This window comes from Panicum virgatum, chromosome 7K (assembly GCF_016808335.1).
Source record: "Panicum virgatum strain AP13 chromosome 7K, P.virgatum_v5, whole genome shotgun sequence".
Classification (NCBI taxonomy): Eukaryota; Viridiplantae; Streptophyta; class Magnoliopsida; order Poales; family Poaceae; genus Panicum; species Panicum virgatum.
Genome location: NC_053142.1, coordinates 7,454,477 through 7,481,719, shown reverse-complemented (window position 1 = coordinate 7,481,719; position 27,243 = coordinate 7,454,477). Strand labels below are relative to the sequence as shown.

The following is a 27,243-nucleotide window of genomic DNA, read 5'->3' as shown; positions in this document are numbered from 1 at the left end:
GTACACCGCCAGCCATCGATTAGCACGATCCCCACCCCCGGAGCGCCGACGAGGACGCCCGGAGAGGAGGAATCGGCTAAATCAACAGCGGCAAATGGAAGTCACCCCCTTTCCGCCTTGTGTTGACTGTAGTGAGGGGAAAGGTCGACAGAAGCGAGCGGTTGCCAGGGATAATGAGGGCCGGTTTCGTTACGGATCTGGTCCATTATGTTGAATTGTCGTAGGAGCTCAAATACAATCTAACTAGCATAGTATTCATGTTGCTATGGGTAATATAAATTTTACCAACACCTACACAAAGACTACTAGCTCCGTGTATAGACCGTGTTGTGATTGCGTGAGGTATAGATTGTTCGAATTTTGATTATGATTCAGATTGATTTGTTCGGATTCCGATTATAATTCGGATTATAATTTCGATTGATGGATTAAAAAGTTATTACTTGCTTTAGAAATAAATTGAGACAGAGACAGTGATAGTGATACAACCACGGGGCCCAAATACGGCAGCAGCATGCACATAGGAAAAGGCAAGTCCCAAACCTTCTCTCCCAACGTTACTGCCGCTGCCACTGGACCCCCTCACGTTCGGCAGCGACTCCTCCCGACCGCCACCTCTCCCTCGCGGCGGCCGGCGGCGAGTTCGACGCCTGCGCCAGGTGCGCCTCCTGCTCCCACCTCTCCATCTTTCCCTCCGCTTCATCCTCCTCCCCTTCCCCGTCTCCTCATCCCGTTCGTTTCCTGCTAGGGTTCAGCAGACGGCGACGGCGGCGGCAGCAAGACCGCAACCCTGCGCCGGTCTAGATTCGGACGGCGGCGACTCCTCAGGTGCATATCTCCTCCTGCTGCTGCTTCCCTTCTTGCTAGGATAAATCCCATGCTCATGCATCTATTCTTCGTTGATGTATTTGTAGGTTGCGATTTTTTTTTCTTGGGGATGTTCAGTTTCGAGGGAAATGGTTCGAAGGGGCAGCTAGTTTAATCAATTTGGGCAGTAGCTAGCGGAGACATGGTTTCGTCTCCTGAATGTCTGTCCTTTGTTACCACTAGATCATGCTACTCTGATGTTTTTGGCTCTGCTCGCTTTACTCGTGGAAAAATTTGCTATCGTGAAGACTGTGATAAATAGCGAGTGTTTGGCAGTCGATGTGCCCTCTATATATCCTGCGATTTGTTTATGCAGCGAGTGAGATCAGTGTGTGGATGCTTTTGCTGAGGATGCTCATTGGCCTCTCGGCAACCTTGCCACGTATCTAAAGTTCTATCTTGTCTGATACAGGCAAAATTTCACCGGGTAGCTTAACTTTCTTGTGATGTGAAGTCTCATATCTCGATTGGTTGATGTGGATGCTGTTTTTCCTTTCCTGATAATGGTGCTTCAACAAGGGACTAGTAGTGTATAGTAATAAGCGAGTTTGCAAACAGATACTGAAAGTGAGCATCAAGTCAAATTAATAACATGATAGGGCACTAAGACTACTCTCACTGCATTAATTGTATGCGCATTAGAGAAGCACCAAACAAAATTGCTTGGGAAAAAAGGCTATGTTGTTGTTGTTGTTGTTGTTGTTGTTGTTGCATTAGAGAAGCACCAAACAAAATTTTGTTGCAACATGGCTCTTTCAGATGTCATATTGTTGGGTACTGTGGGTTTATACTCCTGATTACTCGGCGAATCAATTATCTTTGCCTTTTGCTTGTCGATCAGATCTGATTTTTCAGAACAGGTTGCCAAGTAGCAGTCGTCATTGTTCAGATAAAGTATTGCATTGTGAAGTACTCCTTGATCAATGCACTGATACTGACAGATGTGTTTATTAATTTGCAACAACAGAGCTTGGCATGGTGTTTGTTCCATTGCTTTTATTATTCGTGCCTGTTTGCAAATGATCTGTAGCTCAGTTACATCGCCAGTGCTACTGTTGCACTCCTTTGTTTAATCATTATCATTACTTGCTTGTTTTGGCAGTTGAGTAGTTTATCAGCTTTTGGATTTACATGAAAGCACCTGCAGTAGCTGTACTAGTTCAAGCTTGGGTCTCTATTTTATTTCCTTTAGCTCTGATTAGTTTCCAGTTTTTTACACCACAGCTCTGATTACTTTCGGTTCTGAAAATAGATGCTCACTCAATTCCCCTGCCCATCCAAGTGGGCTGGATGGGCCTAATTCCAGCCCAGCTATGCAGGATTGCATTTTTACTATGTTACAATTGTTTTTCTTGCCTTAAAAATCTGCCCATGATTTCTCTGTTTCTGGATTTCAGTTTCATTTGAAGATTGGCAATCATGGAGTGGGCTTTAACTGAGGTCCCTGGCAACCTGATTACGTCCATCCAGGACACCACAGGTATGCTCTTTTGATTTCTCTATTCTTTGTTTTGTTTTGTTTTTGGTTGCTAATTTTTTTTTTTCTTGTTGGGCCTCTCAGTTGATGTGATGGCTGCCAAGATTGAGCCCAAGCTAGCAAACACACTCATTAGGTAAAGGAATTTCCATCCCTGTTGTTTTAGCTTCAACTCAAACTTTTCAGTTAAGTCAGTACTGCTTTGGGAATTTGGTCTACAATTAAATACAGTGCAGGGGGCATTTTTTCTTGTCTCATTGAAATTCAGTTCAAATAATAGTTGGAGGGCTGTGCGTTTGATTAAAGAATGGTGTCCATAAAAACCAATTTTCATCTGAAATTTCAATTCTATTGGACAGAAATTTACCACTGTGTCTTTCATTTTCAGTTATGTTACTCCACATGACATAAAACCTCAATGTTTCTATTAGTTCTTTACTTCAATAGAAAAATTAACACAGAGCTTGACAAATAGGAATGCTGATACCTTTCTTTGAATTTTTGCGGATGCAACTATCCTACATCTTTCTATCTTTGTGAGTTTTCCCGTGTTCCTAGTTTCTCTATTTGACTCAAAATTGACCAATTGGTGTGATAAGCATTACAAGAAATGTTTTAATGGTATACTGGTTGCAGGCAGTTGAGCCATATATGCCCTTTGGAGAATCTGAGGCATGTAAAGCGGGTCCGTCGACGTACTGAATGCGGTAGAATATGCACATTCATCTCAATCTTGATTTTCTTTTTACGTTCTGAGCACACTACTCATGGAAGATGTGTCATTAGCTTTCTGAAAACACATGTTTTAAGAGTCATGCAATATGTCTAGAAATACCCCCTGAACATTAGATACAGAATTTAGTTTATAGTCAAGCACAACCTTGTGATGGATCAAATTTACTTTTGGATCATTGTGATGCAGGATGCCTCTTCTTTTTGTTCATCTTGTAAAATTTTTACGTGTGTAGTATTTTTTTTTCAGTCTATGCAAAGGTCCCCTTCTGTACTGATGTTCATGTGAGATATTGAGCACTTCTTCTAAAGACTATAAAGATGATAATCATTAGATGGAAACAAAACTGAAAACTTCACAGTATTAAGTTGCGCCTACCTTGCAACAAGAAATTATGTCAGAATCCTTAATCTTAAACTATTAAAAGCGGAACCATCCACCACAATGTGGAACTAAAATTGAGCAGTTCAGTATTTTTCAGCTTGGCCGACAATTATGTTTGGCAGCTAATTATGTGTTTTATTTCTAATTTTCACTTTTTTTCTTCTAATTATGTGTTTTATTATGTTTGGCAGGAAAATCTGAGCTATCAATAATCTTATGTCTTTCCACTGGGTATGAAACTTGTAACAAACAGCTTCCTGATGATGTGCAAAAGATAGTGGATACTTATCAGTTGAATCCTTTTACTGCTAAAGTAAGTAATTCTTTCATCCTTGGATGAACTTTCATTTTGTCAATTTTGTTGGGCATTGGAAAATTGTAACCATGCGATTTTGGCATGATAGCTCTAGGTTTGTGCCTACAGGTATAACTATCTAATACCAAATCACTCTAAATGCATAGAAGTTGAACCCCTTGACAGAATCTGTGCTTGGTTAGCTATAGTTAACAATGTGCCCTATCACATATTGACATTTACTATTTGTAAAAGTCTTTCACAGGTTTCCAAGTGTCCTGCTACATCAAAAGAGGAATGGGAAGAACAATGCAAACTTTGGCCAACTTCTTACCATCCTGCGCATGAGTATGTCCTAACTCATATAGGTTGCCAAAAGTAGTTTCTCTGCTCAAACGTGCAATATTTAGTAGAACAAATGACATGTGGGACCCCTGTTTGTACAGAAAAACATATCAATAAAGTTAGAGAAAGATAATTATGTCACTTGATCTTGAAATGAGTCAATTTCTTCAATGTTTCAATCACCATCAAAAGACTTCTTTAGAAGTTCTGCACGTCCCAACCAAGGTTTCCAGAAAAACTGTTTCAATTGATTGTGAAGGTGGAACTCTAGGCTCTATCCTATGGCCCTGCCCTTTCAGCCCAGTTGTGACATGTGGATTTTGATGAGACATTCAGCCCAGTTGTGAAGCCCGCCACCGTCCGCACAGTGCTCTCCCTTGCTCTGTCCCGTCAGTGGCCCATCCACCAGCTCGATGTGAAGAACGCCTTTCCCCATGGGACTCTGTCTGAGACTGTCTACTGCTCCCAGCCTTGTGGATTTGAGGACCCTGCTCGCCCTGACTTCGTTTGCCGCCTCAACAAGTCACTGTACGGCTTGAAGCAGGCTCCTCGCGCCTGGAACACACGGTTTGCAGCATTCATTCAGACCATTGGTGTTGTGGAGACTCGTTCGGACACCAGCTTGTTCGTCATCCACCGCGGCACTGGCATGGCTTATTTGCTGCTTTATGTCGATGACATTGTCCTCACAGCATCCTCAATGGACCTTCTTAGGCAGATCATCTCAGCCTTGCAGCGAGAATTCTCCATGAAGGATCTTGGCGAGCTCCACCACTTCCTGGGGATGCATGTTCAGCGACATGGTGATGGACTTCTCTTGTCTCAGCGGCAGTACATGTTGGACATACTTGATCGGGCTAGTATGGTGGACTGCAAACCTTGTTCTACTCCGGTTGACACCAACCCCAAGGTTTCTGCGATTGATGGTGCACCTCTCTCGGATCCGATTGATTTTCGCAGCTTGGCAAGCGCACTCCAGTACCTCACCTTCACCAGACCAGATATTGCCTATGCTGTTCAGCAGGTCTGCCTCCACATGCACGACCCGCGAGAACCCCATCTGGCTGCCTTGAAGCGGATCCTGCGCTACATCCGTGGTACACTTCACCTGGGGCTTCACCTGCGTCCCTCCGGAGTTGATGATCTTGTTGCTTACTCCGACGCAGATTGGGCTGGTTGTCCTGACACGCAAATCCACATCGGGTTATGCGGTGTTCCTCGGTGACAATCTTGTCTCCTGGTCCTCCAAGCGCCAGAACACTGTGTCCCGATCCAGTGCCGAGGCCGAGTACCGAGCAGTGGCCAATGCTGTGGCAGAGACCACCTGGCTGCGCCAGTTACTGTTTGAGCTACACACTCCCCTCCGCCGCGCCACGGTTGTGTACTGTGATAACATCAGTGCTGTCTACATGTCCAGCAACCCGGTGCAGCATCAGCGGACCAAGCACATTGAGATTGACCTCCACTTCGTCCGGGAGCGCGTCTCCCTTGGCCATGTCAAAGTACTGCATGTTCCCACCACTTCGCAGTATGCTGGCGTCTTCACCAAAGGGCTTCCTTCGTCAATCTTCGTGGAGTTTCGGTCCAGCCTGAACGTCAGTGGCTGACGATCAGACTGCGGGGGCGTGTTAGCAAGGTTCATTGGCTTGTACGTGGATAGTAATAGGGGCAGGTTCATTGGCTTAGTGCCCAAGATGAACTGCCGGCCGGATAGGCCTTGATTGATTAGGAATAGGCAAGGATCTCGTGTACGGTTATACTTCCATAAACCCTACCGTGACCCTTGCCTATATAAACTCCTGTACTCTCTCCTGATTAATCGATCTACTATTCCCTGCAATCTCCATTGCTTTCAGTATGGTCTATAGTTGTCGTTGTGAGTTTGTTCAGTGATGGAATGACATTGATTATATCAGTTGCATAGCTCTTAGGTTTTGAGTTCAAGTGGATGGTGGTGTGGATGGGCTCCTGTTGTTAACATGAAATTATGGCTCAGGATTTACAAAAGATTAATCCAATCTTTTTACTGAACTGTTTAACAGAATGGGATTACAGCAAGGAATAAGTCTACATAACCCCTTGAAGTATTGAGGTCCATCTACTTAACCCCCCGAAACTATGAAACCCGGATATTGAACATCCCGAATTATTCAAAACCATTTAAATAACCCCCTAGATGGTTTTGCATAGCGGTTTGGCTGATGCGGCGTGCTGACATGGACAAATTTATGTATGTGGCATGTTCTACATGGCATGACAAAACAGTTTGGACACGTGCATGTGTCTAACCTTTCAATATCTCTACCCTTGACATCCCTTTATCTCTTCCATCACAGATAACCAAAGTACTAAGGTACGCTAAACAATATGCTATGTCCAATGCATCCATGTGATGCGCCAGTGGTGCCACGTCAGCAAAACCACCTTTCAAAACTGCTCAGGGGGTTATTTAGACAGTTTCAAATAGTTTGGAGTGTTCAATATCCAGTTTTATGGTTTAAGGGGCTAAGTAAACAGGCCGCAATACTTTAGGTGTTTATGTAGACTTATTCCTGACAGTAACAAACATTTGCGTCCAATTGACAATTAGAATTGTTCAGTAGTTCTGTTATCTGTAGATACAGTTTCAGTACTAACAAACAGAGTTGTCTGGATACGGCAGCTTCACTGAGTAGTCTCCATGCTGTTTTCTTCTGTGCTATAGGCATCCTTTCTGATGGACTTCTATGTTAATTTACAGCCTTGATATTGTCCGTGGATTTCGAGAGGAGGAATTACCATCAATATTTAATTGCATGAAGACTGCTATTCAATTATCAAAGGTGACCACTCTTGGTTTTGGATTACTTTGTTGAAGCTATATTATATTGTTCTCCATTGTTTTCAAATGTAATCTCATATGGGGCTGGGATTATGCTGTACTCATCAGTAGGATGCTACTTAGGTGGTGATTGGTTGCTGGGCTTAGCCCAAGCCTCGCTTGGAGTAAGCCTTGGCCAGTCTTAGCCTGGGCTGGAGCAGTATGAACCCCCGTTGTTTGGTTGTTGTGCTAACTTTAGCCTGGCTTGTTTCGTGGATGTTTGCTTGGCTGGCCTGTATCGTGTATAGTCACCTCTCCTCTCCCATAGTGAGTTCAACTCACAGTACCTCATTTACTTTCTGCGTTCTCTAGTGAACTGAAGAGCTCGTGGTTTTGTGCAGCTGAAAGCTTGCTGTGCTCTGTGCTTTGTTTTGATTAGATAGCCAAACAAATAAAGTATATATTACATGTCTGAGTGACCAGGGATCGTGGCCTTAGTGACTGCTAAAACTCAGGCACGACAACCATGACAATTCCTAAAGAATAGGAAACAACACTGACTGGATCAACTTTACAGACTCTCAAGAAACTGAAACTCTGATGAAACTGAAACACTTTTGAAGCACTCCTAAACTGGTCGGGAGGCAGTGGTGATGGAGTAGCGTCGAGCATTCATCTCTCAGACATGCTGCTCTCCCTCTCGCCAAATCTATTAAGAACACTATTCAGCAAATGGATATCCAATGACAGATAAACTAAAGAGTAATTAAGCAAATATCTATTGGGATCCTTCGCAAACAATGTTTTTGACCCATTCTGATTAACTGGGACACTCAAGTCGGGATTCACAAACTTGCACTGCATTAGCAATCAAATTTACTATCAAGGTTTGCTCCTACTACTTGGCCAAATTAAGCAGCACTTGCACATCTGCATAGGCAACTGAATCAGCTGTCACAACACAACAGTCCAATCATCATTTTGTCAGGTTCAACTAGTCACCTAGTGAGGGCGGGTACATGGCGCTTAGGCCTCATAACCTCTGCTGCCACCATGGTCAAGCACCCGCTTTGAGTTGACCGCTCCAGGTGCCTCCCCTGCCTGTACATCGACGCGACGCCCTCCCCCACGGCCCAAAGCCGCCAATCAGATTTCACGCGCCAACATGAATCCAGATCAAAGAAAAGAAATCCGCCACCCATCGAGGAAAATCCATCATCGGTTAGCATCATTGGGCTGGCTCAGATGAGGCACAGGCACACGGCTCGATCGTTGTGCACCGGAGGATCAGGAGCAGAGAGGGAGAGGTGCGAGAGAGATGGAGGTGAGCGGAACTGCGCTGAAGCTTATGCAGGCTGCACAAGCTGGAGATGGAAATTAAATGTGTTTCCAAGTATGCAGGCTGTATATACCCATTTGCATTGCACAAGCCTGGCTAAGGGTCCTATGCAAGAATCCAATCAAACCTTATCCGGCACCATGGAAGCCTGACTAGACCCTAACGCAGGCTACCAATCACTAGCTTAGCGTTGTTATATGTGTAATTGTTTAGGCCAGGCATAAACGTTTCAGAAAGTTTATGTACATTTAATTTATGACACCACACCATTGAATGACATGAACAAGCAGAGCAGATCACTTGGAGACCGAGTACACTACCTGCCCACCTGGGAAACCAGATCTGGCAGCTGCGAGACTAATTCCTGACAATAAAAAAAAACCTGGGTGACAACTAAATTGGTCAAAACATGAACCAAATGGATGTCCAGCTGGCTGCTGCTGGATTGGAACAATGGCGATTGGCTGGGGCTGGCAGCATTGTCAATCATGGTGGAGTTGTGTTGCAGCACTAGACTAGAGAGTAGAGACCAGCAATAACTGATCGGAAGTCGTGGGGTGATGACAGATTGAACACCAATGGCTTTAGATTGAAGGGGAAAATTGCAGTGGTTTTTAGTGAAGTTGGGTGGGTTTTCAATGATCTGATGCCATCATATATTAGGAATGCAATTGACAATTGCACATTTCCATATTAACATCAAAATTTATGCGAGATGGTGAGAAGGTATAGACTATACACAGCTCATATAATTAATGTTGGAGTATACTTGGTAGTATAGGAAACATCTTGGGGAGGCTTCTTGCCCCTCCCCCGCCCCATGTCTTGTACCCCCTATATATACGCCCTCAAGACAATGCAATACAGCCCACAATTTATACGCAATCTATGCTTCCTACATGGTATCACAAGTTTAGGTTACCAATCATAGACCGAAGGCTTCGTTGCCTTCACGCCGCCACCGAGGAGATCGTTCTCCACCGAGGCCAGCGTCCTTGTAGGATGCGCGGCTGATCCCTCCAATCTGCCGCGCCCATCGTGGTCAAGCAGAAGCAGATGCCTACCTCTGCCACGGTGATTCGATCTCGTAGGGCTGCCTCGTCACCTCCTCCTCTTGTCGCACCTTCTTGCGCATCTGGCCTAGGGCTGCCCTTATCTCCTCTTGTGCCGCCGCCGTCACTGCTTTGAGCATGAGCGCGTGGCTACGGAGGTCGCACGGGCGGGTGCTGGGTTCCCACACCATTGAAGCACTAGGGTCGGGCGCCGGGTCACCGCGTTGCTTGTTGACGTCTTCGCCAGGCTACTACACCCTGCTCGGGTCGGCACCTTTGACAAGATCCATCGCCGGATGAGCTCTATTGGGGCCACCTTACCCTTCCCCGTCCATCACGCCTCTTAACCGCGTCGCTTCAGCGCCATCACTGGCGGGCCACAACACCATGGGGCTTTGTATCTAAGGTTCATCTTGTTGCTATGTTTCTTTTCTCCCGATCAGAGATCGGGTTTGCGTCGCCCTGCCGTTTCATCGTCGCTACATCATTGACACTCTTGACGACGAGAGCGCCAGTGCTCGTAGTTAGGCCATCACCACCGGTTCAGGCGCTAGTGCTACCCATGCTACTGATCCGCTTTGTCATACTGGCTCTCAGACCGAGTCCGCGCCTACTGCCGCCACCTCGGAGACAGTGCCGTCGATGCTGCTGAAAGGAAGACGCTTTTGTGCTTGTTGGCTGCACCGTCTACGTGGTCGGTTTATCATCGTCCCGCCGAGCTGATCAACAAGAAGCTGATGATTTTGTGTACTCGAGTGCCTTTGTTGATGCTTCGGACCCGCGTCCTTCGCCATGGCTTCGACCATGTCCACCTCGACTTTGGTTACTTCGGCACTAAGGGGCTATCATCTGCATAAGCTCTTCCTGGTTTCTGCTCCATCTGTAACATTCGCAACTGCGTTCCGATTGCGGGGGATGTCTCTATTGTTCTCCAGTTTGACCATTCGCATTGCTACCGCTACGACTGCGGAGGGATGTTGGAGTATATTTGGTAGTATAGGAAATATCTTGAGGAGGCTTCTTGCCCCCCATGTCTTGTACCCATATTTATATACGCCCTCGAAACTCAATGCAACACAGCCCATGATTCATACGCAATCTATCCTTACTACACTTGAGATAATATTTCATGACATAAATTTGTTTGAATTCTCTCCTAGTCCCAACTTCTGAGCTAGACCTGAAGTTACTATGCTAAACAATGTTACACGGATACCGGTACGGGTATCGGATACGCGGATACGCACTTTCCCAAAAAACACCGATACGGGGATACGGCTAGGATAATTAATAATTATATATAAATATCACATAGATATTCAGCAACATAGTCGCAGTGGCCTAAGACTAGTAGGCTACAATTAGAGAACAACTAAATTGAGTTCAACGACATCCAGATACATCATACTGGAAATTGGAAAGAAAGACATCAAGCCACTAATTGATGAAAAGAAATGAAAGAAAGGCAAGAGAGCAGCAAGACTCCTAGTCTTCTTCCATCACAGGGATCTCGCCGGCGACCGATTTTTGCTGCGGAAGGAGCTCGCCGGCGGCCGGCGGCCACCAAATCTAGGGGAAACACGACCAGGTTGGGAGTTCGTGAGGGAGGAGCAGGAGCACGGGATTGTGGCGGCTGCTGCTAGGTCAGTAGGCGCAAAACATGGGGAGGGTAGCTGTCCAGGGAGGAACTTACTTGTTTCGAAGGGAGGATCTCGCCGGCGACCGATTTTTGCTGCGGAAGGAGCTCGCCGGCGGCCGGCGGCCACCGGATCCAGGGGTTCGTGAGGGAGGAGTAGGAGGTGAGGGGAGGGTTCGTGAGGGAGCACGGGATTGTGGCGGCTGCTGCTAGGTCACGGAGGGGAGGGGAGAAGTAGTAGTAGTTCAAGTCTAGTGGGCTAACTAGGCTTGCTAGTGCTTTGGGCCGTGGCCCAAACGTATCCGATACGAGTATCCAAGTCAATAAGTATCCGATCTTTTAGGATACGGCTGGAACCGTATCCAAGGCGTATCCAGGGCGTATCCGTATCCGAAACGTGTCGGATACGCGATACGGCACCCCCTAGGAGTATTCGTGTAACCGAGATGCTAAACATGAGTGGGTGCCATTGAAGTTGCCCGTAGGGTTGGTCTTGTTTGCAATGCCGAAATCAAAGAAATAAAAAATGGGTACTCTTTGATCCTCCTGCATCACTGAAGAGAAAAATTTGCAAATATATGCTCATCGGCAGTCTTTGGAGCATTACCACTGTGTCCCTTGGAGAGGAGCTCAGCTATCAAGCACCAATGATGCGTGTACGAAGAGAATAAGACCAACTCAAGTTTCTTGTTGAGCTTTTTCTCAAGAAACCAGCTTGTGGAGGCTAGAAACCACAGCTGCAGCTATGCGAAATGGACAAAATCTGTCTTTCTGTTATATCAAGTGTTGGTCAAGCATGCTAAGTTATTTGCACAGTTTTATTTTATCTTGCTGTATGTTTTCTGTTGATCAAGTATTTTTCGCTAACCTCCACTATGGTTAACTGCATGTACCAGGTAGGCAATGCTGCCATTATTGTTGATCCATCAAGTACACAAATAATTGCAAAGGCTACAGACCAGACACACCAGCATGATACTTCTGATGAAGGAAACAAATTTTCTGAAGTCAGAGCAAATGATACCTGCTCTTTGAGTGAACCAACTGATAATGATGGCAATTTGTTACTTCCAAAATTCTTTTTGTCTAAACCCAACAGTTTGAACATGGAAGTATCATGTATAAATCCTTGGGGATGGACGAAACAAAGGACTATGGAGCAGAAGCCATTGCCCGGTGAAGGCTGTTTTGCATGGCATCCTCTAAGACATGCTGCCATGGTTGCCGTTGAAAATGCTGCTGAGAGGGATAGAACGATGTTCCCTTCTTCAACTTCAATAACGAAGCCAGGTTCAAATTGCAACCTGGAGAACTATAATGAACCGGCAAAAAGGCTAAAGGCAGATACAAAAGTGAGCCTTATTGCTTGTTGGCATAAAATTCTCATTGCGATTACTTATTTACTGTTTTATGAAACTAGCAATGATGCATATTCTTTCCTCTACTTTTTTTTTCTGACTCATCAAATTTGAACATAAGGATAAAGATCAATCAGCAGATGAATCATGCTATGGCAACTTGTCCGAAACAAGCAGACCATATCTGTGCACAGGATTTGATATCTACCTTGTTTGGGAACCATGCGCAATGTAAGTTCAATCTTCATCTAACTTTGACATCATTTTTCCCCTCTTATTGTTTGTGTTGCTTACCTGTTACTTTATTTGAAGGTGTGCGATGGCACTTGTACATCATAGATTCAAGCGTGTGTTCTACGCTTTCCCTAATCCAGTTAATGGAGCACTTGGTGGAGTCTACAGGCTGCATGGGGAGAAAAGTCTTAATCATCACTACAACGTATTTAGGATTTCAGTACCTGAGGCATACTTGAATGGTTTGAATGATGGTTCAAAACAATGCTGATGGAATAGAACCTCCTGTTTCCAATTTTCTTGGAGGATGTAATTTTTGGTACAAGAGCTTCAGAGTTCAGATTAGGCTTCCATGATAGTGTCTTGTTGTATCATTAGAATATTACCTTTGTTTTATCACTAAAATTTGCTCCATCTTTTCTCATTAATATAATTGGATGCTATTGACTTCTTATGGTCTTGGAGATGTGGCATTGACCTGGAGCTATTTTTGCCTTTACTGTGCACAATTTGCGTCAGAGTCTACTGCTGTTTCATGGAGCTATGAGTCTATAGTTCATATAGGATAGGATGGTTCAGAAATTTTGTTTGTTGCCTACAACTTTTAACCCCGCACTTCTCTCTAAATGTACGAACTGAATAATATACATCAAGAAGCTGGCAACATGAAAAGTAGTAAAGACGCAATCATCACTCTGCCATTTTAAATCAAAACAAGCTTGCACATCTGCATGAGCATGCAACCGAATTTTCATCTTTATTCGAACAAGCATACACTGAGCACTCATGAAATAAAAGCATTAAAGCCTTTGCTCCAAGGTCTAATCCTAAGTCCTCCAAAAAAAACACAAACAAATGCAGACAACCTATCCTCTCATTTACACAGCTCACCACCATCCCTAACTTGCTCCAAAACAAGCATTCTTCATCTGCTGAGAACAGCTTGGTGTTGCATCACATCACCTCTGCAGCTTTTGCGCTGGTTCAGCTTCAGCCAAAGGGTGACTTGGCCTTGTTGGACGAGGAGTAGATGGCGGAGAAGCTGCTGCTGCTGCAGCTGTTGCTGTTGCTCGGGCCCTGCCGGGACGACGCCAACTTGGCTGCCGTCGCCGTCGCCGCGGCGGCGGCATGGTGGGGCGGAGGCGACGAGCCGCCCTTGAGGAGGACGTCGACGTTGGCCACGTCCTCGCGCTCCAGGCGGATCTCCCTAAGCATCGCCGCCACGTCCTTCATCGTCGGGCGGTCGTCGGGCGTCGGGCTGACGCACAGCAGCGCGACGCCCATCACCTGCAGCATCTCCTCCACCTCGGCGGCTGAGCGGCCCCGCAGCGCCGGGTCCAGCACGGCGGCGCGGTCCCTGCTGCGCCGCCGCACCCAGTCCACGACGTGCAGGCCGTCCGGGATCGTGGGGTCGATCGGCTGCTTCCCCGTCAGCACCTCCAGCACCACCACGCCGTAGCTGTACACGTCGCTCTTCTCCGTGATCTTCATCATGTACCCGTACTCTGCACGATCATCGATCACCAAACCATCCATTGTTTGTTCATCAGTCAGAATTGAAACAATGTTCATCTCAATTACTTGCAACAATTTCAGCAAAATCTTACAGTTCAAAAGTAGGTATGTACCAGGGGCGATGTAGCCGTAGGAGCCGGCGACGGTGTTGGACGACCGGCCGAAGTCGCCGTCCTCGACGAGCTTGGCGAGGCCGAAGTCGGCGATGTAGGCCTCGAAGTCAAGGCTGATGAGGATGTTGTTGGCCTTGATGTCCCGGTGCACGATCGGCGGCACGCAGTCGTGGTGCAGGTACGCGAGCCCCTGCGCAGCGCCGAGCACGATGCGGTACCGGACGTCCCACTCCAGCTGGGCGCCGCCGCCGCCGCGTCGCTCGTGGAGCACCGCGCCGAGGCTGCCGTTGGCCATGTAGTCGTACATGAGCAGCCGGGTGGTCTTGTTCCAGCAGCACCCCAGGAAGCGGACGATGTTCTTGTGCCGGATGGTGCCCAGCGTGCGCACCTCCGCCGAGAACGAGTCCCGGACGTGGCCGCTCGTGCCGTCGTCCTTGCACGCCGCCGCGTGGCTGCTGGCCGGCCACAGCTTCTTCACGGCGATCACCTCGCCGGTGTCGAGGCTCACGCGGTACACCACGCCGGAGCAGCCCTTGCCGATGACGTTGCCGTCCACCAGGTTCCTCACCACCTGGTCCACCGAGAAGCTCAGCTTCTGGAACGGCGTGAACTGCCACGGCCACGACAGCTCGCCGCCGCTCTCCGAGTCGTTCCCGCCACCGCCGCCGCCGCCGCTCTGCCCGCTGCCGCCGAAGCCGCCCATCCGCCGCGCTCGCAGTATGCCGATCATGCCGAGCACCATCACCACCGTCGCGGTCACCAGCAGCGCGATGGCCAGCTTCAGGTGGTGCACGCGCTGCGCCTCCTCGGCGGTGCTCGTCACCGGGCGCCCGCTGGCGTCGACGCTCACGAAGCAGACGTCCCCGCCTCTGGTGCAGAGCCCCGCGTTGCCAGCGAGGCTGGACGCCGACAGCTGCCGGAAGAGCTTCGTGTCGGGGAGGTACCCGGAGAAGTTGTTGCTGGACACGTTGAGCGTCACGAGGTTGTCCAACCCGGCGAGCGGCGCGAGGCTGCCGTCGAGCGCGTTGTACGACAGGTCCAGCACCGAGAGCTTGCTCAGCGCCGATATCTTCGCCGGGATCGGCCCCGTGAGGCCGTTCCGGCTCAGATTCAGAGCAATGTCGAGCCCGTCGATGTTGCAGAGCTCGTCGGGGATGTTTCCAGTGAGGTCGTTGTCGCTCAGGTCCAGGAGCTCGAGGTTGCGGCACCGCCCGAGCACCGGCGGTATCGGCCCGGACAGCGAGTTGCCGCAGAGCACCAGCCTGCTCAATGCCTCCAGGTTCCCGAACGCGTCGGGCACGGCGCCGGTGAGCCGATTGTGCGAGACGTCGAGCTCCTGCAGGCCGTGCACGGCGGCGAGTGACTCCGGCAGTGGCCCGGAGAGCGAATTATTGCTCAGGTCAAGCATCTGGAGCTGCAAGCAGTTACCGAGCTCGGCCGGCACCGGCCCGGCGAGCCGGTTGCTTCCGAGGTCGAGGAAGTTGATGCTCTTCATGCCGGACACGGACGCGGGTATCGACCCCGCAATGCGGTTGCCGCCGAGCCGCAGCCGCACGAGGCTGGCTGCCTTGCCGATCTCCGGCGGCAGCTGCCCGGAGAGGTCGTTGGAGAGGAGGAGCAGCTTGGTGAGGTTGCGGAGCAGGAAGAGCCCCGGCGGTATGATGCCGGTGAGGTGGTTGTGCGAGAGGTCGAGCGCCTGGAGGTTGGCAAGGGAAGCGAGCGTCGCCGGGATGGCGCCGTCGAGCTGGTTCTGCCACGCGAAGAAGACCTGCAGCCCGGAGAGGCGGCCGAGCTCGGGCGGGATGAGGCCGGAGATCTCGTTGGTGTCGACCTGCAGCTGGACCAGCGACGTGGCGTTGGCGAGCGACGGCGGGATGGTGCCGGTGAGGTTGTTGTCGCTGAGCATGAGATCCTGCAGCGCCGGCAGCCGGCCGAGCGACGCCGGGATGGTGCCGGAGATGGAGTTGATGGAGAGGTCGAGCGACACCAGCGACGTGAGGTTTCCGAGGGACTCCGGGATGGGGCCGGTGAGCGCGTTCTGCCAGAGCAGCAGCTTCTGCAGCTGCGTCAGGGCGCCGAGCGACGGCGGCAGTGGGCCGGAGAGCGAGTTCTCGTAGAGGTAGATGTTGGTGAGGTTGGAGCAGTTGCCGAGCTCCGGCGGGATGGCGCCGGAAAGCGCCGTGGTGTAGATGGATAGCGTCTCGAGGCTCTGGAGCTGGCCGAGCGACGGCGGGAGCGGGCCGGAGATCTTGGTGTCGGCGAGGCCGAGCACGACGAGGTTGGAGAGCTTGGACAAGGAGTCCGGGATCGGCCCCGCCAGGTCGTGGTTTCCGCCGGAGCGCAGCGACTCGAGCAGCCGCAGCTCGCCGAGCGACGGCGGGAGCTCGCCGGAGAGGCGGTTGTCGAACAGGTGGAGGTTCCTGAGCGTCGGCGCGAGGCCGGCGAGCTCCGGAGGGATGGGGCCGGACAGCTGGTTGGAGTTGAGCGCCAGCGTCTCCATCGCCGAGGCGTTGCCGAGCGACGGCGGGATGAGGCCGGTGAGCGCGTTGCCGCTGATGTCAAGCACGGCGAGGCGGCGGCACCGCCACAGGTCGTCGGGGACGCCGCCGGTCAGGTTGGCTTCGGAGACCACGAACGACACGAGCCCGGGAAGCGCGGCGCAGAGGCCCGCCGGGACCGGGACCGCGAGGTGCACGGACTGGAAGGACACGGACGTGACGCCGGCGCCGGCGCCGTCGCAGGAGATGTGGGACCAGTTGCACGGGGAAGCCGCGGCCAGCGACCAGTCGGGCGGCCGCGCCGCCGTGGTGTTGAGCCAGGACGTCAGGAAGGCGACCTCTGACGAGCCCGCGGCAGCAGCAGAGGGGGAAGAGGCGGCGAGGAGGAGGAGGTAGATTAAGAGGAGGGGAAGGGGGAGGAGGAGGTGGCGGCGGCGCATGGGGCTTGGCGACGGCAATGGCAACGGCAGCCGCATGAAAAACTGCGCGGTGTTTGGGGCTCGGGCAGTGCACAAGGCACCAAGCAGCAAAGGCTTGCTTGCTGCCCCGGGAGTGGCGATGATCTCAATGGAGATGGAATGGATTCAATTCAATGCTGCTGCTGTGTGTGTGTGGAGGAAGGAGGAGGAGCACTCTCACACACTCTCGCTCTTGCTTCTCTCTCTTCCTCAAAACCCTCAAAGGTGTTTGCTTGTGTCCTGCCGCTTGCCTGCTCGGGTTTTTTTTTTTTTGAGACGGCTTGCCTGCTCGGTTGATGCAGGAAGAGGTGGACGATGAATATGGGTTCTTGCATCAAGGCATCGGGCTCCTCAAAACCCTCAATGCCCTTGTTCTTTCGCTAGCTTCTCTCTCCTGGTGGTGGAGAGAGAAAGCATTTGCATTGGAGGGCGGGAAAGAAATTAGTGAGGCTCTGACAAATTAGGGGAGAGGAGGGATTAGCAATGACTGGCCTCTTTTGCTTTGGGTGTTTTCTATATCTGCAATGCTACACGTACGCACCCTGTCATATGCTACTTTTTTTTGGGAAAGAGAAATTTTATTAATTTTAAATCGTTACATTGAGGAGATACAACTTCTTGAAATATTCCCGGCCTCTGCCCAAAAGCACACAGCCTAACAAGAGTTTTGGATAACCAACACCCTAGTGACTATCAATTCTCAGACTATATCGCCACCCATGTGCCTGGACTATATACCCTAGTGTCATATGCTACCTGTGTTGCGTGCTGGACGGCGGGGATGCACTGGTGAGCGATTTCGTTTGTTAACGGTGACGGATTTTGTTTCCCATATTCCCTTGTAAATTGGTGCTTGTTATTGGGTCATACAGCATAGTCGAGCAATTTAATTCCACTTATCAGGGAAGGGAATGAGCACAGGCAGTGAAGAATATAATTGTGATTTCTTAACATTGCAAAAATATGCCCTGTCCCAAGAAAAAAAGAGCTCTAGAACACTACCCTGGGAATGAGATCTGAAATTCAAATTAGCCTTGCATAGATTGTGTCACAAGCTTTGTTTGTTCACTCATCTTGAATTTCAGAATTCCTGCCTTGCAATCCCTGTATAACTGGAGTTGACTTTGTGAGCTATTCGTTTTGCAGGGTGACCAAGTAGATGAATTCCAGCCACTCTGTGAAGTAGAGGGACAAAGCAACTATTGAGATGTTTCAGTTTTGCTTGTTGACTTGCTGCTGTCTCACTGGAGGAAGGACCTATTATGTCCAGGGTGAAAGTTTTTGTTAGTTGCTGCCTCTAAACAATATTGGCTTGCTTTAAAAAAAATGCTTCCTGCTTCCTGAGAACTATACTGAGATGTTTCGGTTAGAATTGTAGTGCCTAAATTCCAAAACTCGTAGAACAATACTAAGATTTTCTACTTGAATTCAAGTCTGAATGTTTGAATTCCGTTCAAGTGTGAGTACTGATATCCGTGTGTGAAAGCTTGATGTATGTGTGTGTCAAAGCGTGTATCTGCAGGGTGTATTTATCATCTCTCTAAAATTTCTAGTATGAATGCAACTTAAAAGACCTTTGACTATTTATTTTTATTTCTACTATGATCATGTTCTAGTAAGCAAAAGAAAACAAAAAAAAATGGACCAAATGGTGCAGCAACTGATGAGAAGCATGCAGCCATTCAAATGGCAACAAGTTTAGATTTGGCTACATAGTTTGTATGGCACAAGTGATCACAAACACCATGCAACAATTAAATGTTAGGGCTAGCATATGAAACTGTGCATTAAGAGAGGGTGTTTCATCCCGCAAATCAAGACTGTGATGATGATGTGTCACCCTTGGAAACCCTCCCATGAAACCCCTCACTGAGACTGGCCTTAGAGTCAATACTGTGATTTTTTATTCTACCAATAAAATGTGATGATTATAGAGAGCTACAATTGACCTCAAAGATTTTCTTGTTCAAATCCTTAAATATCTACTTTACTCCATATTTTCGTTATCAATCTTGGCTGAGCGAAATTGAAGTTGGCACAAAATCCTGTGTAGAATGCCAGGTTAGTTGATACAGTTAATTCTGAATGTAAGGCCGTGTTTAGATGTTTTGACAAAAAAAAATTGAAAGGGAATCATGCTATTTCGGAGTATTAAATAAAATCTATTTATAATTTTTTTGCACGGATGGGTTGTAAATCGCGAGATGAATATAACGAGCCTAATTAATCTATGATTAGTGGATAGTTACATCACTGTTGCAAATCATGAATTAAGTAGGCTCATTAGATTCATCTCGCGATTTACAACTCATCCGTGCAAAATGTTTTGTAAACAAATTTTATTTAGTACTCCATGTATGTGTCTAAATATTCGATGTGACGGATTTTGGGGTAAATGTTTTGGATATAAACACGGCCTAAAATTAGGTATCTGAAGTTGCATGAGCAATTTGATAAATCTGTTAATTCTAAATGTACTCCTTCTATCCTGAAATATAAGACATTTTGGTTTGTCCTAAATCAAATTGTTCTAAGTTTGACCAAGTTTATAGAAAAGAGTAATATTACTTTGAATGTCAAACGAGAATAATTAGATCCATTATGACATATATTTTTATAATTTACTTATTTGATGTGTTAGATATTAATATTCTTCACTATAAATTTGGTCAAATTTAAACTACTTTGATTTGAAAAAAAAACAAAATGTCTTACATTTCAGAATGGAGGGAGTATGTATAGATATCGTTTGTTCCTCAAACTAAGGTCAGTCTCAGTGGAAGTATCATCGGCACAGTTACCAAGACCATCAACTAGATAATCGAGCCGGAGGAGTATTATGGTGATGACACTCCTCTGACATTCCATGACAGAGTATTATAGTGATGACACTTCTCTCATATTTCATAACACTCCATATCTTTTCTCTTTATAATGACTATGTAATATCAGCAAATTTAATGCTGACACTCCTATCACATTTCCATTAAGACTGACCTAACCACTGATAGATATTAAACAGCATACGGCACTGCAAGCTTGTCCCTCTCTGAACTAGTGCATTGTTAGCATAGAGATGTGAAGATGCCGGCATGGGTTATTCATTGGATCACGCGTACGTCACGCGAGCGCGCAGAGACTATAAACAAGGTTAATTAGTTACTACTGGTAACTATTTATTAGTTATCAACTTACTTCTTATAGCGTCATCTCTCTCTGGGTTTTACCGCCATCATAGTACGTGGTGATAGTCTTGCAGATGCATGCTCCTTCCGTCTCATGAAGAGTACAATTCTATTTTTTCAGATAGATTAGTGGTGATATGAAAAGACTCTCATGCTCTCATTTGTTTGCCATATAAAGTTTGTTTTAGAATGCAAATCAAATCTGACCCCTTAATTAGGTAGCTAGTTAAGATCCGATTTCTAGAATTGCTCTCTTTGTGGAATTTTTTCAAATTCAAAATTACACTCTTTATGGTACGGAGGAAGCCGTATGTGCTGCCTTCTCAAGTTGTCATCACCTCCACGCACGTATATGATGCCACACTGCACAGCTAGTGCTAATTTTTTCACTTTGAATTTGTGACTTATTTGAACTAGTTTATATCAAATTTTGCAAGGTGTACAAATTAGATGACCGCCACAATAACAGCCTCCATTGCAAATAACAAGGGGTTAGCTAGCTAATCAAACACAAACCAAGACAAAGACTATTCTAGATGCATATATGTGAGTTGATTAGATAAGTTGCCGGTCCTTTTTACTCTTGCATTCGCATTTTAGCGCCTCTAGATGCATATTTTTATATATTAAGATCATGCAACACTAAACCATGAGTGAGAGATAATATAAAGTGTTAAATGAGGTCAATATCTGTCAACTCATATTCTTAAACAAGGAGTTGGCAATTTGGGTCAGTCCAGCAAACCTAAGGAATAGACAATACTCATTTCGTGTCTTTTGAATCATGAGAAATACTCCTTGTAGTGAAACAATTTATCATGATCCATTTTATTTAACTATTTAAGTGTTTTAGTATATCATGTTTTAAGGATTGGCATTTCAAATATTGCTCCTATTGGCAAATTGATGTGAAGATCTGTATTAATACAATAGAATCAACCGTGAAGGACAGTCAACAATCTCAACAAAAAATTGACATCGTTTGTTTTGCACTACTAGGTTTAGCCACAACACTCGCGTGTACTTGCAAATAAATACTGACAACGTCAGGGAGTTTTGTGCAACTTAAACGTGAGCTGTCAAAAAGTTAGAATCAAATGGTAACGTTCAGCATGAAGGTAGTTTGGGGGTGTGACTTCGTTCTGAGGGGTGGTTAACACTTTAACAACTTTAATTTACCACGTTAGCCCTATGATGCCTTAATCCTAAACATGTACTTCTACTCCTACAGTCCTAGTACTACATTAACAGTGTTTACACTACAGCCTAACCTTCTGTCTAATCTAATATTAGAATATTGACAATCTCAGCTTAACCGGATGGCTCAATGGTAGGCTCTGCCTCGGGCTCCGGCCTGTGGCTACCTATTTAAATTGGAGCCATGTTAGGCTGCAGGTAACTAGTCAATTGTGCCCCAGGAAAAGAATCTCTCTAATTTGAATGGGGTTGTGGGGTTTCTTTTGAGGTAAAGCAGAAGGAACTGGGAGGCATAAGTGCCCTGGATTAGGATGACTTGTCGTGGGGTTCATCCTTCACTAGTTCACTGTCTTCATGATACATATAGTCATATACTAATGCCACAAAAGGGTCATGCACAACAAGGGTTTATTTTCCTGCATTCATGAAGTCAGCAAAAGGGCATAGCACTCCAATCTTGTGCAAGCATGCGTAGTTGTTAATACAGTATACCCGATAGGTTGTAGATATGAAAAAAAAATATGGTTAGTTGCGATTTATGGGGAAGATCATTGTAGGATTAATGTAGTTGAAAATGATGGTATCAATTTGTTTTGATATTTATTTATGCTTTCTTTTCTTTACATGCTCTTTTTTTTCGAGACACAGTTTGTGTGGTTTATGTTTCTTGTGCGTGTTGTCACGTAAAAACAGTTGTGAAACCCTCCAAGGTAGTGACAAATGGAGCTGAAATTAAAGTTATTATATTATCCTATTTTTACCCCTTCCACATTTCTATTCATCTGATACATTCATGGATGGAAGACAATAATATCTTTTACTGTAACTAAATTTAAAAAATAAATGAGATATCTAAAAGCATTCTAAAACATAAGCCTTGGTATCAGTGTGGAATTGTGGATTGTAGCTTTTAGAATCGCATGCTGAAATAAGCGCTAGCAAGCAACTTCTCGCTCAGATTGTAACAATCCATATATAAACTGTTACAATCGAACAAACTGATCCACACAGCTTGTACAATGTTACTATATGCAAGCTGCTTCTTACAATCTACAAGCTGAAACAAATATGGCCATAACAAGATTGCAATGTCAAATAGGCTTACATATGTTCCCACCTCTCCATGAGATACTAATCCTATATTCTTCATATTATTACGGGTGAAAGTTGAACTAACAAAAACTCCTAACAATTGTGTGCCACAATGTTAAATCACGAGCTTGCCTACGATCCAAAGTTTTAGTCAAATGTCACCAATCAACTTTTGGTTGCGCATATAGGTTTTGGTCTAAAGTTGAGTTGTCTGTTTTTTCTTTAGCTGTTGGATGTCACTGAATTGGTTAGGTCATGCTGCTAGTTCCTGGTTTTGGGTGGTTTAAAGAACCGGGTCACACTGGAAAGTTTGGCACAGGGGACCCATTTGACGGCCAATTGGTATCATGGGATAGTGACAAGTGATCATTGCCACTCGTGTGCATTTAAGACATTATCATTGGTTACAAAGACTTCACATCAAGGATTTAACACACATGCAGTAGGATTAAAAAAAGGCCAAACTTTATATATTAACTAATTACATTCGTATTTCCCATAGCTTCTAATATGACAATTTTTAAACAATTGGCAATACGGAAAAGGACTTTTTATAAATTACAACCAGGTGAAAAAGTGTATTAGAAATATTTGGGAGAGATGCTACAACCATATAATGTTTAATGATGAAACTCAATTTTCTTTGGTCTAACAAGTATTCTAAAACATTAAATTTCTTCAGGAATAATCCCACCCACACATACAACTCTTTAATTGGGGGGGGGTATAGGTTGAAGAGCAGTTATGTCAGTGTCATACATGAACACTTATCATGCTTATTACCTTTACCTCAACGAAGCCATTTCATGAAAAAAATGTGAGAGTAAGATGATTAAACCATCTATGCAAAATACTAGAAATTTTGAAAGGTTTTACAATTTACCAATGCAACATGTTTCTGAAATGCTGACCATTTTTTGTTCTGATCAATATGGTTACTGTACACCTCAACCCCAAGAACTGATCCAATAAGCCGTGCAGCAGAGAATCATGATTGGTTTTGGGCTCTGTTGCACGGATACACCAAGAGGGTGGTGTATCGATACGAATACGCCCTAGATACGTCTTGGATATGTTCCAGGCCGTATCCTAAAATTTTGGATATATATTAGTATGGATACATGTATCCAATATGTGGCTAAACCATAAGACGGCCCAATACTCCACCCCGCTGCAAAGTAGGAGCGGCGGCCGCTTCTGCGGAGTGCTAAGGGGAGGCAGAGGAGCGGTGGCGGCGGCTAGGGGTGGAATCGAGCCGAGCCTCGACTTTTTTCGAGCTTTCTTTGAAATCAATATATTCGTATTTATTATAGTCTCCCGCGTTGTTTGATATGCAACTTCAAATCGAGCATAACGAGCCGAGCCGAGCCGAGCCGAGCCTGCCAAAATTGACTTTTGTTCCAAATCAACTAATCTTTATTTTAAAAAAAGAACGAACGTAATCAGAGCAATTTTGAAACAAGCCACCGAGCCAGCTTAACGAGCTTTTTTTCCAGCCCTAGCGGCGGCTGCTGCCGACAGGAGACAGAGGAGGAGCGGCGGCCGTTGCTGCGGAGGGGATGTGGAGCAGAGGAGGAGCCGTGACCAGAGGCAGAGGTCTCTCCCTCATGCCTTTCCCTCTCGCGCCGCCCCCGCGGCGATTGGGCTCGTGCGGGGGTCCGGGGCAAGACGACGGCCGGCGGGGCTTGCGCATGCCGTCGCCCACTTGATTCTGCTACTGGCCCCCTCGATTTCGCCATCTCCCGCTCGAGCAGACAGCGGGGAGGAAGGGAGCGAGCGGAAGCGGGACGGCAGCACACGAGCCGGAGGCGGGCAGCTAGGCGGCCACGTTGGTGACGAGGTTCGAACGGAGAGCTGGGCTGCGGTGGAGGCGGGGTGCTGCGTGTGGGCTAGAGGTGTGGTGCGACATGTGGGCGGGGCGCGACGCGCAAGCCGAAGGCGGTGGCGGGAGCTGGGTGGGGAGCTGGCTGGCGGAGGGGGAGGAAGGGATAAGGTTGGAACAGAAGAGATAAGGATGGAGGTGCGTGGTTCCAGTGTGTCTGATTAACTATTTTTTTAGCAGCAGTTTCTCTCTGAGCCTCGGAATTAGATAAGGATAAATATCTGATTACGTGATATTTATATATAATTATTAATTATTCTAGACATATCCCCGTATCGGTGTTTTTTGAGAAAGTGCGTATCCGATACCCTTATCCGTATCTGTGTAACATAGGTTGTGGGTAACAAGGCGAGATGTAAAGACATGCTCCATGTAGAGATTAAACTGTTAAAACTTCAAGAAGTGAATCATGCTGTGCATGTGGATCCTGGAAAAAGTACATGCGGAGCAAGCTGTAAAAATTCTTCTTACCAAATGCCACTAAATTACTGCATACTTGCTCTGCAGCCTGCAGGCACAAAGCTGGAGCAACATGTTTACTCGCAAAAACAAGAGATTCTAGATCCCAATGCAATGCCCATTTTCTTTTCTGGATCCAAGTAGAGTGTTATCCTAGTAAATTACAGCAAGAGATGGTTAAACAATTCAGATATATTTTAGAGCATGAACTGTACTATTTCAAAGTGTTCAACATAAGCTCTATTATTCTACTTGGAGCTGTTCGTTACAACTATTATTGAACGATGGCACTTCACATAAAAGTTGGCTGTTTTTCATTCAGAAAACTTGAGACAAAATATTGATGATAATATTTTCAACCTTCATAAGGTATTATGGTGACAACTGAACACCAATTTTTATCTTTGGTCTCAAGAAGCCCAAGGTATAGTTCAAGTTCTTTTATAATCCACCAAATCAAACATTCAAGACAACTTCTTTCTTAGAGTACCAAAAATAAAATGCAATAACCAACTTACAACAATACAGTAGTAGTACATGGGAATAACTCACTAAAAACAAGAAATTGTTAGCGTAGACCATATGACGGTGACCATAAACTCTCTGAACATTTCTTATGGTGGAACCAACCTACGCGGGTTTGAGTTCTATGCTCAGCATATATATGTGATTAGTGCTACAGCGGATGACATGTCATCAACAGCCATGTCTATTGCGATTTTGTAAATTTCAAAACCTATTCCAAAACCTGCCAGTCTACTCTCTTGGAGGAGTATCGTATTTGAAAAAAAACCCTAAAAAGCATCTCAGCAGCTTGCACATAATCACACCACACAACCCATCTCACACCCTCTTCTGCTGTCAAAGCTTAGACCTCCAAATAAATTACCCACATCCCAAGGTTAATGAGGGCACCACATGCATGTTACTAGATTCCATTTGCACCACTTTTTTCAACAGGTACAGCACAATATTACAAGTAACTAGGCCCTGTAGGCAGGCACATGCGAGAAGGAATTACCGTGAAACGATCCGACTGTGCGAGCTGGATCATTTTATCACAGGCAAGTGGGGCCCCCGCAAGAGACACATTTTTAAAGAGAAAACCCGTTTGGCTTCGGCTTCATCTGTTTTGCGCAAATCAGGACATTGTAATGTGAAGTCATTTTGTAAATCAAGGTAAAAATGAACTAGAAGTCGGATCAAGCTGCTTCTTTTGACTTCACATGAAGCTGTTTTGAAGAGCCCTCCGAAAGGCCCTTGTTCTCTTCAAAAAAAAAAGAGTTTACGGGAATGTGAGACTTTGGAGGCTTAAAAAAATTACTACCCAAATTCCGACATCCCACTAGCAAAAGCGCAACGGCCCATAACGGCCCACCTCAAAGGAGCATCTCACCTCACGACAACAAAGTAAGATGTCTTCCTGTTTTCCTTTCCCTTTTTCTATCTTTTTATCCATGTAATGAATTTATTTTGTCTAGACTTCATAAATTTGGATGTTTTATATGCATTCAAAGATTGAAAAATGTTTGGTTCAACAAATTCTCAAACCAAATTGGTATTGACATTAGGCATGTAATTAGTTAAATAGCCTCTAAATGAACTCATTGTTTTATTAAGGAAAAAGTCTATGTTACTATCTCAAACAACTCACTTTGTTCACTTAACCCAATGAATAAGATCGATTCGACTCCTTCTAGACTATATAAATTGGTTCAATCTGACCCCAATAAAATTTATCCCCCTTTTTCCCTCTCCGGCCACTAGTTGAGTTTTGAGTAGAAATTGGTGTGGTTACATTGGTCACCATAACTTGTGTTCAAAAGGAAATAAGTAGTATTCATGACTATTGTAATTGGTAGGAGCATGTGCGGCTAAATTAACTTTTTATCCCTAGAGATACAAAATTACATGAAAATAATGATGAAATATTCATGCAAATATTTTTTTCTAACATATCATATTAGCACCGTGAATTGGCGAATGAAGAGCTGTGGGTCGGGGAGCTTGCTGAGGTCCGGGATCTTGTCGTGCCGTAAATTTTTTTTATCAAAACATACCTGTATTAAATGTTAAAGGTACCATATAAAGACACCAACATACAGGTACGCTCCATTACACCAATGCAAGTTTGGCAGAATAAGATTAGAAGGTTAAGACAATTTCTAAGGGGATGGGCAAAAAATATGAAAGGTGCATATAAAAAGGAAAAACAGGAACTTCTTAGGAAGGCTTCTGAGTTAGATATAAAGGCTGAAACAATGCTGCTAAGTCAGCAAGAAATCGATTTAAAGCAAAGCATAAAGGATAGACTGACGCAACTC

General features: G+C 46.0%; 2 protein-coding genes across 7 annotated transcripts; one reads left to right on the top strand and one right to left on the bottom strand.

Annotated features, from left to right (window-relative positions):
- The first annotated feature begins 504 nt into the window (after positions 1–504).
- LOC120639707 (tRNA-specific adenosine deaminase TAD3-like) lies at positions 505–12,979 on the top strand. 6 transcript variants are annotated; one of them, XM_039915589.1, is made up of 12 exons: positions 505–659; positions 749–828; positions 2,265–2,347; positions 2,429–2,480; positions 2,820–2,880; positions 2,981–3,051; positions 3,653–3,774; positions 4,022–4,104; positions 6,842–6,923; positions 11,825–12,280; positions 12,408–12,517; positions 12,599–12,972. In XM_039915589.1, exons 5-12 carry the CDS (start codon positions 2,822–2,824, stop codon positions 12,789–12,791), a joined length of 1,176 nt encoding a protein of 391 aa, XP_039771523.1. In that variant the 5' UTR covers positions 505–659; positions 749–828; positions 2,265–2,347; positions 2,429–2,480; positions 2,820–2,821; the 3' UTR covers positions 12,792–12,972. The 6 variants fall into 6 exon arrangements, with proteins under 6 accessions (XP_039771523.1, XP_039771519.1, XP_039771520.1 ...); XM_039915585.1 differs by lacking the exon at positions 2,820–2,880 and having other exon boundaries at positions 12,599–12,979; XM_039915586.1 differs by lacking the exon at positions 2,820–2,880 and having other exon boundaries at positions 518–659; positions 759–828.
- Positions 12,980–13,252: 273 nt separating this feature from the next.
- Positions 13,253–17,498, bottom strand: LOC120639706 (LRR receptor-like serine/threonine-protein kinase RGI1). The gene is made up of 2 exons (XM_039915584.1): positions 14,149–17,498; positions 13,253–14,025 (listed from the first exon to the last, which is right to left on the bottom strand). The coding sequence occupies exons 1-2, from the start codon at positions 17,120–17,122 to the stop codon at positions 13,511–13,513; spliced, it is 3,489 nt and encodes a 1,162-aa protein (XP_039771518.1). The 5' UTR covers positions 17,123–17,498; the 3' UTR covers positions 13,253–13,510.
- Between the last annotated feature and the right edge of the window lie 9,745 nt (positions 17,499–27,243).

What these genes read in the sequence shown, in the direction of transcription:
- LOC120639706 (XM_039915584.1), bottom strand. Translation starts at nt 17,122, where the DNA reads ATGCGGCTGCCGTTGCCATTGCCGTCGCCAAGCCCCATGCGCCGCCGC. An exon ending in CTACGGCTACATCGCCCCTG is followed by an intron (nt 14,026 to 14,148) that starts GTACATACCTAC and finishes ATGATCGTGCAG; the next exon opens with AGTACGGGTACATGATGAAG.
- LOC120639707 (XM_039915585.1), top strand. Translation starts at nt 2,287, where the DNA reads ATGGAGTGGGCTTTAACTGAGGTCCCTGGCAACCTGATTACGTCCATC. An exon ending in GTCCATCCAGGACACCACAG is followed by an intron (nt 2,348 to 2,428) that starts GTATGCTCTTTT and finishes TGGGCCTCTCAG; the next exon opens with TTGATGTGATGGCTGCCAAG. An exon ending in CTAGCAAACACACTCATTAG is followed by an intron (nt 2,481 to 2,980) that starts GTAAAGGAATTT and finishes TACTGGTTGCAG; the next exon opens with GCAGTTGAGCCATATATGCC.